The 12348-nt window shown below is 39.9% G+C and overlaps 1 protein-coding gene across 7 annotated transcripts in view; it reads left to right on the forward strand.

The window, feature by feature from the left end:
* ltbp1 (latent transforming growth factor beta binding protein 1) overlaps positions 1 to 12348 on the forward strand; it is a 164489-nt gene that overhangs the window by 122129 nt on the left and 30012 nt on the right. For all 7 annotated transcript variants that reach the window (XM_023296177.3, XM_023296186.3, XM_035942162.2 and 4 more), the window contains 3 exons: positions 1264 to 1350; positions 3365 to 3490; positions 10795 to 10914. In XM_023296177.3, coding sequence (XP_023151945.2) covers positions 1264 to 1350; positions 3365 to 3490; positions 10795 to 10914 — 333 coding nt within the window. The remainder of the gene's footprint in view (positions 1 to 1263; positions 1351 to 3364; positions 3491 to 10794; positions 10915 to 12348) is intronic.

Here is a 12348-nt window from a genome sequence, read left to right on the forward strand (position 1 = left end):
AATTATGTTAGCACATGTATAAAAGTGTGTTTTTATGGAAACATGAAATTGCCCGGGTGACCCCAAACTTTTGAACAGTAGTGTACATAAACATTGTTGCAGAACAACGGCCCAGGGAAACAGCACGCTTCCATAGCAATAGAACCAAAGCCCAGCCCCCAAACTCACCAAGCCATGGAACAGCTGAGCAGCCAATTGTCCAATTACTTTTGGTCCCTTAAAAAGGTGAAGGGCACATATAAAATGCGTTGTAATTCCTACAGTGTTCACCTGATTTGGAGGTAAATACCCTCACATTAAAGCTGAAAATCTGCACTTAAAGCACATCTTGATTGCTTCATTTCAAATCCATGGTGATGTACAGAGCCGAAATGCTGAAAATCATGTCACTGTCCAAATATTTATGGACTTGACTGTATGTATCTGGTCAGCAAGAAGCAACTTATGGAATTTAGTTGATGCTCAGCTGGTTGTAAGTATCAGTCAGTCTATATACTACTAGTGCAGCACTACAGGCCTGTCCCTTTAATTTGGAAAGTTCCATTCATGCTGTTTATGGCAGATTCTAATTCCCTGTATATCTCAGCAGAACCTGAGAACAGGTGACATTTGTTCATGTTTCCTCTGTAGTTCATCCATTTTGAGTGATCTATACACTGTAGCCTTGTATTGCCTGTTTTGATGGCCACGGGTGGTACCCATGATATTTTTATCCTATGATACTATGAGAACTCAGCCACTTGGAGAAGTTGCCCTTCTAAGCATTGCTGTCATGCTAAGGTCTAATGCGCATACTTGCGGCTTTGATTAATTTGGTCTCCTCTCTGGCCTCTCGTGTCATCAGAGAGTATTCATCTGAAACTGCTGTAGACTGCAAAGGCTGGGGAAGTCGGTCGGTTGGTATGTCACAACTCAGATACAAAGCAAGATACCACAGTCATTTGTTAGATTGACGCAAAATATGGCATTAAGGTCCAAAGTCCCCACAGACTGTTGTGTAAGGATTTTGATGCTCTCTAAATGTTGTCAAGGCAGTTTTTGAGAAACACCGAGCTGCCAGTGTCATCATGTTTTTGGTTAAATACAGCTGAGTATCAGCTACAGTTTTCTACAGTATGTTGTCAACCAAAATTGCCTAGTTAGTGATGAAAATGTTTGAAAATCAACATGCCACATTTGTTGAATAACAAATATACTGACTTAATAAAAAATTCTGTTTGTAATTAAACTAATGTCTCCTGCTGTGTGTTTTTAAATTGATAGAGGTTGTTGAGAGGACCTCTCCTCCTGCACCAGTGGAGATCCTCCCATCTAATGCCGGCCAGGACATCGCTCCCACCCAGTCAGCTGGTATGGCAAAAACACTATTTTCTGTTCCTAACCCTTTATTAACATAGTTTTCTCTTTTTCTTTACTCTCCTGGATTTGTTTGCACCAGCCTTTTGTACACCCCACACTAAGTTGGTGTGTAAAGTAAGCACCAGTTCATTTCTAAGTAGTGATTCACTAAATCCAGTTGTCCCATTGAAACTTAGCCAGTAAAGATGTCAGTGATGTGTAAATCAGTTGCCAGGAAATATTAGTAGTAACAAGTATGTAATTGCTGTAGCATCACAAGCTGTAGCTCTAGGTAAACAATATATTTACTTTAAGTAAATACTGTGTTCACATGCACATTATTTCGTTTTATTCATATGTGCCTAAAGGGGAAAATGTGTGTTTTACACCGAGTTATAATTATGCATTTTAGTTGTAAGTTTAACATTTAGTATTTCTAGCATCCTAACATTTTTGTGAAACCTTTTCTCCCTATTGTACATTTTAAAAAAGCATCATCTTTCAGATGGCAAACGTATGTGTTTTATGCTTATATTTCATATCAAATCAGAATTAATTTGTTAATTTGATACTGGTTACCTGCACATCAGTTACAGTGCCTATAAACTGTTTTCACCCCCAATGAACGTTTTTCCCTGTTACTGCTTTTCAACAATGAATCATGGTCCGTTTAATTTAGATTTTTTTGATAGTAGTTTTTAATTTACAAAAAGATTCTTTCACTTCAGAGTCACCCACATACCTTTTTGCAAGCACTACCTGAGTTGAGCTTTTTTCAACAATAGCTTTCTCTTTGCCACTTTCCCGTAAGGCTTTGACTGGTGAAGAACAGGTGACAGTTGTTGGATGCACAGTCTCTCCCATTTCAGCCACAGATGCTTGTAAGGCCTTCAGAGTAGTCATATATGTCTTGGTGGCCTCCCTCACTATTCTGTCTTGGAGGGTAGTCAGTTTTTGAGGACGGCCTGCTTTTACACATATGCCGTATTCCTTCCATTTCCAAATTATGGATTTAACTGTACCCAAAGGGATATTCAGTGACAGGAGCCAAGAGTGCTGATTCACCAGAGACTGCAACTTTCAGATACAGGTGTCTTCATACCATGTTCCCTTGAGACACATTCACTGCCCTCAGATGGTCAAATTTGACTAATTGGCTTGTAGCACCATTTGGCTGCACATGTGATGAGCTACTTTAAAGGAGTTGAGCACTTGTGCAATCACTTATTTCACATTTTATATTTTAAAGTCATTGATATTAGTTTGTAGAAATATGTTTATACTTAGAGATAAAAGAGTCACTGTACACAGGTGCTGCTGGGGCTGGGGTGCAGCTTATAGGGGGGGCTCCAAGCCAAACAGGTTGGGAACCACTGCTCTACTGGGTGACTGGACAGAGAAATTTATACATGAACATTTCAGACAACAAGCCACTGGCTAAAACAGTTTTAGAAAAGGAATTTACACACAGATGTTGACCTCTGAGTTTGTGTTATCCTGTGGGATTTCGCCGTTTCCTGTGCAGTGGGAGTGTATTTAGACCTGATAATGCATAATGCCTTTTCAAGGAAAATCCCTGCCTTTGTTTGGTATAATTTTCCAGTTAGCAGTTTGTAGCATTCTAATTGCCTTTTTAAATGAAGTAGCTTTGAAGTTGTTGGGCCACATATTTCTTCTCTTTTGATGTTTGGGTCGTTTGGGTAGCCATTTCTTGCTGTCTCCACTATCTGAATTAATGTAGAATAGCAGCCGAAAACCCGGTCGCTTGCCAAAAAGTGAAACAATGATTAAATAAAATTTGTGAAGGACATTAATTTAATTTAGATCATTGCATCTCAGTCACCTTACTTGCAGCCAGTTACTTGAGGCTATTTGAGGGTGGTAGACTTTGTGAACTTGTGGTGCTTTTGCATTAGACTGTTAACTTGAGGTGCTTTAAAGTTAGGGTGCGCTTCCTTCTGACTCTTTATAGTATCTTCTGGGACCAATTATTAGGTCTGCATTAATGCTCTCTCTTCTGGCCCAGAGGTGGATGAGTGCCAGATCAACCCTTATATTTGTGGCCAGGGGATTTGCTACAACACAGCTGAGAGCTACACCTGCCACTGTGATGAGGGATACCACCTGGATGATGCCCAAACCACCTGTGTAGGTAAGGAATTTGATGGTCGGAGCGAAGGTCAGACGTTATCTTGTTCATGTCAGTGTCAGCAGGTTGGCCTGACCTTAATAAAATGCTTTGTATGCATAGTGGGAACAGACCAGCGTGATTTTACCTGGAACTTAGACAAGCTTTTTAGCTCTCACAGCATCAGTGTCCCACAAGAGACTTGTGTTCAGATACACACGTGGACAAAATTGTCGGTACACCTCGGTGTTACGGGTTTCTGTAAGGCTCAGGCACAGGAAAGAGATGGAGACGAGTAAATGCAAAAACAGTTTTGTTTACAAGGCGAATAGTTACAAGAACTACAAAACGGAACCGGAAGACAACAACCGGAAGTAGAATCTGATACTGGTGTTAACAGATACGGAAAAATTCAATAGTGCCTCTAGAGGCTAGCGGACTATACAAAGAGATTTTTACAGAACAAGATAACTAACCCACTGCAGGTACGACCTAGTCAAGAAAGTGAAACAATACACTCTAGGAGATTCGGAGTGGGGCGGGGGGGAAGGAGGGGCCATATTCAGAGCCTGCAGCAGCAGGCCTGACACTTGGTTAATGAAACATTAGAGCCGGGTTCTGCTCGAGGTTTTTTTCCCTGTTAAAAGGGTGTTTTCCTTGCCACTGTCGCCTTTTGGCTTGCTCTGGGGGTCAGGCATATGGGTTCTGTAAAGCGTCTCGAGACAATTTGACTGTAATTGGCGCTATATAAATAAAATTGAATTGAAATTGAAAATTGAATTGAAAGAAAAAAGCACAATAGTCACAGAAATAATTTGAATCTGACAAAAGTAATGATGAATAAAAATTCTATGAAAATGAACCAATGAAAATCAGACATTGCTTTTGAACCGTGGTTCAACAGAATTATTTTAAAAAATAAATTCATGAAACAGGCCAGGACAAAAATGATGGTACCTCTAGAAAGGACTGAAAATAATGTGACCATAGGGACATGTTCAATCAAGGTGTGTCCTCTAATTAGCATCGCAGGTGTCTACAAACTTGTAATCAGTCAGTCGGCCTATTTATAGGGTTACAAGTAGTCACTGTGCTGTTTGGTGACATGGTGTGTACCACACTAAACATGGACCAGAGGAAGCCAAGGAGAGAGTTGTCTCAGGAGATTAGAAAGAAAATTATAGACCAGCATGTTAAAGGTAAAGGCTATAAGACCATCTCCAAGCAGCTTGATGTTCCTGTGACTACAGTTACACATGTTATTCAGAAATATAAGATCCATGGGACTGTAGCCAACCTCCCTGGATGTGGCCGCAGGAGGAAAATTGATGACAAATGGAAGAGACGGATAATACGAATGGTAACAAAAGAGCCCAGAACAACCTCTAAAGACATTAAAGGTGAACACCAAGGTCAAGGTACATCAGTGTCAGATCTCACCATCCGTTGTTGTTTGAGCCAAAGTGGACTTCATGGGAGACGACCAAGGAGGACACCATTGTTGAAAACAAATCCTAAAAAAGCCAGACTGGAATTTGCCAAACTGCATGTTGACAAGCCACAAAGCTTCTGGGAGAATGTCCTATGGACAGACGAGACAAAACTGGAACTTTTTGGCAAGACACATCAGCTCTATCCCTGGTTCGCGTCCCGGCTTTCCCGGGATCTTTCTGCATGGAGTTTGCATGTTCTCCCTGTGCATGCATGGGTTTTCTCCGGGTACTCCGGCTTCCTCCCACAGTCCAAAAATATGCTGAGGTTAATTGATTATTCTAAATTGCCCGTAGGTGTGAATGTGTGAGTGCTTGTTTGTCTATATATGTAGCCCTGCGACAGACTGGCGACCTGTCTAGGGTGTCCCCTGCCTTCGCCCGAGTCAGCTGGGATAGGCTCCAGCACCCCCCCGCGACCCTAGTGAGGATTAAGCGGTGTATAGATAATGGATGGATGGACATCAGCTCTATGTTCACAGACGCAAAAATGAAGCATATCAAGAAAAGAACACTGTCCCTACTGTGAAACATGGAGGAGGCTCTGTTATGTTTTGGGGCTGCTTTGCTGTATCTGGCACAGGGTGTCTTGAATCTGTGCAGGGTGCAATGAAATCTCATGACTATCAAGGTATTCTAGAGAGAAATGTGCTGCCCAGTGTCAGAAAGCTTGGTCTCAGTCGCAGGTCATGGGTCTTGCAACAGGATAATGACCCAAAACACACAACTAAAAACACCCAAGAATGGCTAAGAGGAAAACATTGGACTATTCTGAAGTGGCCTTCTATGAGCCCTGATCTAAATCCTATTGAACATCTGTGGAAGGAGCTGAAACATGCCGTCTGGAGAAGGAACGCTTCAAACCTGAGACAACTGGAGCAGTCTGCTCATGAGGAGTGGACCAGAATACCTGCTGAGAGGTGCAGAAGTCTCATTGATAGTTACAGAAATGGTTTGATTGCAGTGATTGCCTCAAAAGGTTGTGCAACAAAATATTAAGTTAAGGGTATCATCATTTTTGTCCAGGCCTGTTTCATGAGTTTATTTTTTAAAATAATTCTGTCAAACCACGGTTCAAAAGCAATGTCTGATTTTCATTGGTTAATTTTCCTAGAATTTTTATTTATTATTACTTTTGTCAGATTCAAATTATTTCTGTGACCGTTGTGGGTTTTTCTTTCATTATCCGAGGGGTACTAACAATTTTGTCCACATGTGTATATGAAATTAATTGTCCATGACCAAAAAACTGCTCCTGACGAGTTTCTTATATACAGCAATGGGCAAAAGTTTTAAACACTGTAGATGTTTAAATTCTTACCATCATGCACCATCATCAGGGAGGCATCTGACTGGTTCCAAATTCATTCTTTTACAGGACAATAAGCCCTGACATGCATAACTATCCAGTCGTGAATGAAACACTTATACAAGATCACTTGTAAAGACCATGTATATTACGGCAATCTTGAGTTTCCAATGACTCCTACAACCCTGAATTTACTATGATGGAATCTCTGAAACCCTTGTGAAACCCACCTCAGCTAATTTTAAAAGGCCCATTTGATCCACTCATTAGATTCAGCCAGAAAAACTACAGTGGGAAAGTCTGAGGAGCTCAGCACAGATCTGAGAAAGAAAATTGACTTGTACAAGTCAGGAAAAGTTGCTTGGAGCCATTTCAAAGCAGCTACAGATCCTAAATCATCTGTGAAAACAACTGTTTGTAAGTATAACGTGTATAGTGCAGTTGTGCCACTGCCACGATCAGAGATTAAATGCAAGCTATCACCTGCTGCTGAAAGAGAATTGGTCAGGATGGTCAAGAGTCAGGCAAGAATCAGTAGAAAGCAGGTCTGCAATGAATTAGAAGGTGCTGGAACACAGGTGTCAGTCTCCACAGCCAAGTGTGTTTTATATAAATATAAAAATAAAATATTATATAAATAAATATATAAATAAAATTGAATTGAATTGAATTGAATTGAATTGAATTGAATTGAATTGAATTGAATTGAATTGAATTGAATTGAATTGAATTGAATTGAATTGAATTGAATTGAATTGAATTGAATTGAATTGAATTGAATTGAATTGAATTGAATTGAATTGAATTGAATTGAATTGAATTGAATTGAATTGAATTGAATAGAATAGAATAGAATAGAATATCGCCGTTGGCTGGTAGGCTACCGTACAAGAAGGAAGCTCTTCCTCTAGAAGGGGCACCATAAGGCTTAAATGAAGCTTGCTGCTGATCTCAGGACAAAGGACTGGAAGAGAGACCTATGGTCAGATGAAACTATTTATCCACAATGACCAGAAATATGTTTGGAGGAGAGAAAATGAGATCCTTAAACCCCAAGAACATCAAACATACTATCAAGCATAGTGGTGATAGTATTATACTCAAGGTTGGTGCCAGTGGAACTGGTGTTTTACACAAAGTAAATGGAATAATGAAGTAGAAGGATTACCTCCACATTCTTCAGGAAAACCTAACATCATCAGTTTGGGTCTTGGATGTAGTTGGGTGTTTCAACAAGACAATGACTACAAACATTCATGAAAAGCGTCAAAGCAATGTCTAAATCAGGCTTGAACCAAGGTTTTGGACTGGTTCCCCAAAGTCCTGACTTAAACCCATTAAGAACCTGTGGTCTGTCTTCAAGAAGCAAGTCTGTATCAGAAAGCCAACAAATGTAGTTTAACTGTACCAGTTCTGTCAAGACGACTGGTCCAATGTACAGCAAGAAGCTTACTTGGTGGCTGCCAAAAATGTTAAGATGTTTTTTGTTCTTTACTGTTCTTAGTAGGACAAATTTGCTATGACTTTTGGGTAAATATAGACCGAGAAGCAAACTGCTGAGCTCTCTTCACTCCAGCTGAAAACTGCCTCCTTGAAAAATGAATGTTTACTAGATGTTTTACTGGAGAAATTTAGCCAAGAATGTAACAATACAAAAAAGAAAAACTGATTTGAAAAGCCATTACAACCAGCCTGTTGCCAGTCACTACAGACTCATAAAAGTGAGTGTTACCACCACACGCAAAACCTTTTTGTTCTAAGTTAGTCGGGCGGTCAGGTTGACTAACATTTTATTCTTAAAATTAAATGTATACATAAAACTAATCTAAGGGCCAATTTTAGACTGATTTAACAGTATACACCATTCTAAAATGTACTTATGAAACTGGTTCAAGTGCAGCATCAAGCATCGGGACACTATGTATGCTATGCAGAACCACAACTTCTGGCTCTGGTCAGCACCCGGTCAAACTAAAACTCTGCACACTAACAAGTGCATACTAATAGAATTATAAGTCAGTGGAATTTGGATGAGACCAGCAACCGCACTGTTACCAGCGTCTGCACCGCCTCTTCCCTGCTTCATCGCCCTTATTGGGATATAAATATGAGGCACTCTGTCATTACGTGGTTTCCTGCCATTTCAACGCAGCTCTCCCCACCCACCAAAATGATACTGAATTAGGGCTGTGAGGGCGAGCAGGCCTGATGATTATTTCCCCATAGCTGCAATAAAATCTCTTCTTCTCAGCTGCGGAGGATGAGGGAAGCGATTATGAGTTCTTTGAGAAGTTTATATGCATGTGGATTTGCAACCAAGGTATCTATTAATACGATTAATACAAAAACAGGCTCAGGAGTAAGTTTTTAGACACACTTTGGAATCCAAAAAACAACCACGACACTGTTGTGAAAAAAGAGTCCTACCAAGCATAGCTGACTTCTGAACCTGTGTCCAGACGTGCTAATATTGTATAGAGTTAAAGTACTTAATTTGTGAAGTGTGAAACCACCATTCAGCCATAGCTATGGGTTTTCCAGCTATAATGCATCACACCTGAGATAAAAACAGATTTCCCACTGACATACAGTCATAGCAACCCTCAGACATGCTGCTAAACTTGATGTAGTGTGATGATATAAGGGCTTTCTGAAAACATCAACAGCCAAGATGAGACTATCACACAAATGTTACATCCCTTATGTAAACTTGCATCAGCAGATTTGACCTAAGTCATTTGCAGAGGAACCAGAAACAAGTTGTAGGCACAGATTTGACATACACCATTAAAGTTAATAGCAAACAGTTGTTCATTTACATATTTAACAGACACAGAGCAATGCCAGCATTCATTATAAGTTCTGTTTTCCATTTCCAACTCTCTCTGCTCCTATGGGAAATATCTGGCTCTTCAAATAAAATATAGGTGGTTAAAATGATTGGGATTCTCTTCGGCTACCTATCCGGTGAGTAATAGTGTGGAGTTCAGGGTGGTGCATAGACATCTCATGCAGGAGACTAGTTACAGAAAAACTAAAGCAAGTTTACACGCCCAGCAGTAACTTGATTCCTGTAAATCCACCTGTACACACAGCAAATCAGTAATCCTCACAGTAATTCTCAGTTTGTACATGCCTGGATCAACTACCGTCAAAAGTTAACCTGTGAAAACCAATCTCTTTAGTCTACTTTATGTTTTTTTCAGTTATTGCCTGAACTGGAATTGAATAAATTTAAATCAGTGTACTGCCACAAAAAATGATGCCTCTGTCCGTCCACCTGATCTGCTGCCACAACTGCACTGCGCTCTTATCAGTATTTTGTCATCATGTAAAAGACATTGTCACTCAAATGTATGTACAAATCAGCATTTCCCAGAAAAAATCTTACCTCTACTCTGATGACAGAAGACATGTTTCTCATGTGTTTACTAAATTAATTTACCAGAGAAAGGTGAATGTAACCAGGTGACTTAAAGGACTGACTCTTAAGGCTTTATCAGGGAGCTGTTTATGGTGAAGCAGGCAGGCAGTTTATTTCTGTAGCACAATTCATGCACAAGGGAATTCAAAGTGCTTTACAATCACAAAGAAATTAATTACAAAGTTGATTTAAAATGTAGATATTAAAAGCCTGTGTTAAAATCATAGAAATAAACAAAAGCAATAAAATCAACATGAAATTTTGTAATAAAAACTAAGAAATAAAAACTAAGATTAAAAAGAGAGATAAAATAAAATCACTTTAAAAGTTACAATGCAGTGTTAAGAGTAACAGTGCAGTGCTGGTATTAAGACGGTCATTATCAAAGGCAGCAGTAAATAAATAAGTCTTTAGCATTGATTTAAAGGAAGTGAGAGTTTCAGCAGACCTGCAGTTTTCTGGAAGTTTGTCCCAGATTTGTGGAGCATAAGAACTGAAAGCTGCTTCTCCATTTTTGGTTCTGACTCTGGGGGCAAAGAGCAGACCTGGACCAGAGGACCTGAGCGATCTGACCTTTTCATATGGTAAAAGAAGCTCACTGATATAGTTGGACCCTAAACCATTCAGAGCTTTATAAATTAACAAAAGTATTTTAAAGTCTATCCTCTGAGAGACCAGAAGCCAGTGCAAAGACCTCAAAACTGGAGTGATGCGATCGACTTTTTTAGTCTTGGTAAGGACTCTAGCAGCAGCGTTCTGGATCACCTGTAGTTGTTTTATGGACTTTTTAGTCAGACCTGTAAAGACACTGTTAGACCAATGTAAGTGACTGAAGGTAAAGCAGAAGAAGCTATTGTAGACTAGCTGACCACCAAACAGCAGACAGAAATAGTTTGCAGCCTGCTGGTAAACAAGGTGGAGCATTTACCTGCCTAAGAACTACACATTTTCCTGATGAGTTGGTTGAGTCCAAACCAGAGCAATAATGAAAGTGAATGCTGAATAATATTGTATTGTACACACAGTTCGAGTTGCAATTCTTATGTGCTTCAAGACCTAGCAATGTACAGCACTGTTTTTGACAGCTGATTTGTTTTTTTCACAGATATTGATGAATGTGAAAGCAGGACAATGTGTCCTTCTGGTATCTGCTTCAACGTACCAGGGAGTTACAACTGTGGCTCCTGCTCTGATGGCTTTATAGGACAAGGAGGCCAATGTGAAGGTAGGTCTAACAATCTGTATATGTGTATGTGTTTGGAACCTTACTGCATACTCCTTTAATTCAAAGCTGCTATAACCATTGCTGTACCTGGACTAAGTCAGGCTTATAGCCCTTTCACCCAAAACATGACAATAGCACCCATTAAACCCATTCAATTCAATGTCTTGTGCCATGCAACAATGATTTGCCGCTGCACTGAACAAAGCGCACACATAGTGTGGCACTGCACATTGCAAAATTAGTCTATTAGAGCCTGGCGGTGTGCATGACTTGACACAAGACATGAAGCTGAGGGAGATGGAGTTAAACAGCACCGTGTTAAATGGATGCTAATAAAAAAACAGGAGTGTTTCAGACTGTTGGTCTCCCATTTTCATTTGTAATGCATGCGCATGTATTTTCATATGGACCTCCTTCCATTATATCCTCCTATTGGTTTCCACCTGGACTATTAACAATCACACAGGTTTTATTTAAGACTCAGTTTAGACTTGGGTTTTTCTGTTTCTTAATTGGAGTTCAACTGTAAATTTTGTTCTATCATTTGATTACATTGTTAAAATGTGTTGTTTGGTAGCTAGCTGAAATATAGAAATCTATGTATGACTATACGTATGATTATTAAAAGCAATAGAAAACAATGTCATGCATAAATAAAGTAGGATAGACTATTTGTAACAGCCTCTAGCATAAGATTCTGATGGTATAATCCAAATGCAGATAAGGATACATATTTCTTTGATCGAGGCAGATTCAGATAGGAACTTTACCTTCCTTTGCATTTGCCTACGATATCTCTTTTGACCCCAGCTAAGCTGTTCTTAACACTCATTGCTGGAGAATATCTGAACTGGAAGTGGTCTCCAATCTCTGTTTGAACTTTGAATTGATTGTCGAGTTCTCGAAATAGTTAGATTACATCCTACATTCGTGGTGCACAGTGTTTAGCCATCAACACATACAGAAATCAGCCCAGGAAGCACATGCAGAATAAAATACCCCACCAATCAAGCAGTAAAACAACATACCATTCCAAAGAACACACAGTGTGGGCCCACATTTTCCTGGAAGTTATATTATTTCTAGCAGAAACCAAAGGTGTGCCCATCTCTCCTCTTTCAGTAGCTTGCTGCTCCTGTATCCCATGTGACATGGGGTTAGCTGTGAGGTTTTGACTGTTCACACACCACGTAAAGCAAGCCAAGCCACAGTGGGGTGGCAGAGAATAGTGGTGGCAGCAAGAGGAAATGATTAGGCCATGCAACAGAGTCCTTTATAGAAGTTAATAACCCACCTCCCAGATGTTTGCATGACACTGCCAAACTTAGGGAAATGTCACTTCTCCTAGTGTGTGTGTGCATGCATGCATGAGAGTATGAGACGAGAAGCCTAAAGTAATTCCAGGTCTTGATCATGTCTGTCATGAATACAGTT

The sequence above is a fragment of the Amphiprion ocellaris genome, chromosome 16 (assembly GCF_022539595.1).
Source record: "Amphiprion ocellaris isolate individual 3 ecotype Okinawa chromosome 16, ASM2253959v1, whole genome shotgun sequence".
In the NCBI taxonomy this organism is placed as follows: domain Eukaryota; kingdom Metazoa; phylum Chordata; class Actinopteri; family Pomacentridae; genus Amphiprion; species Amphiprion ocellaris.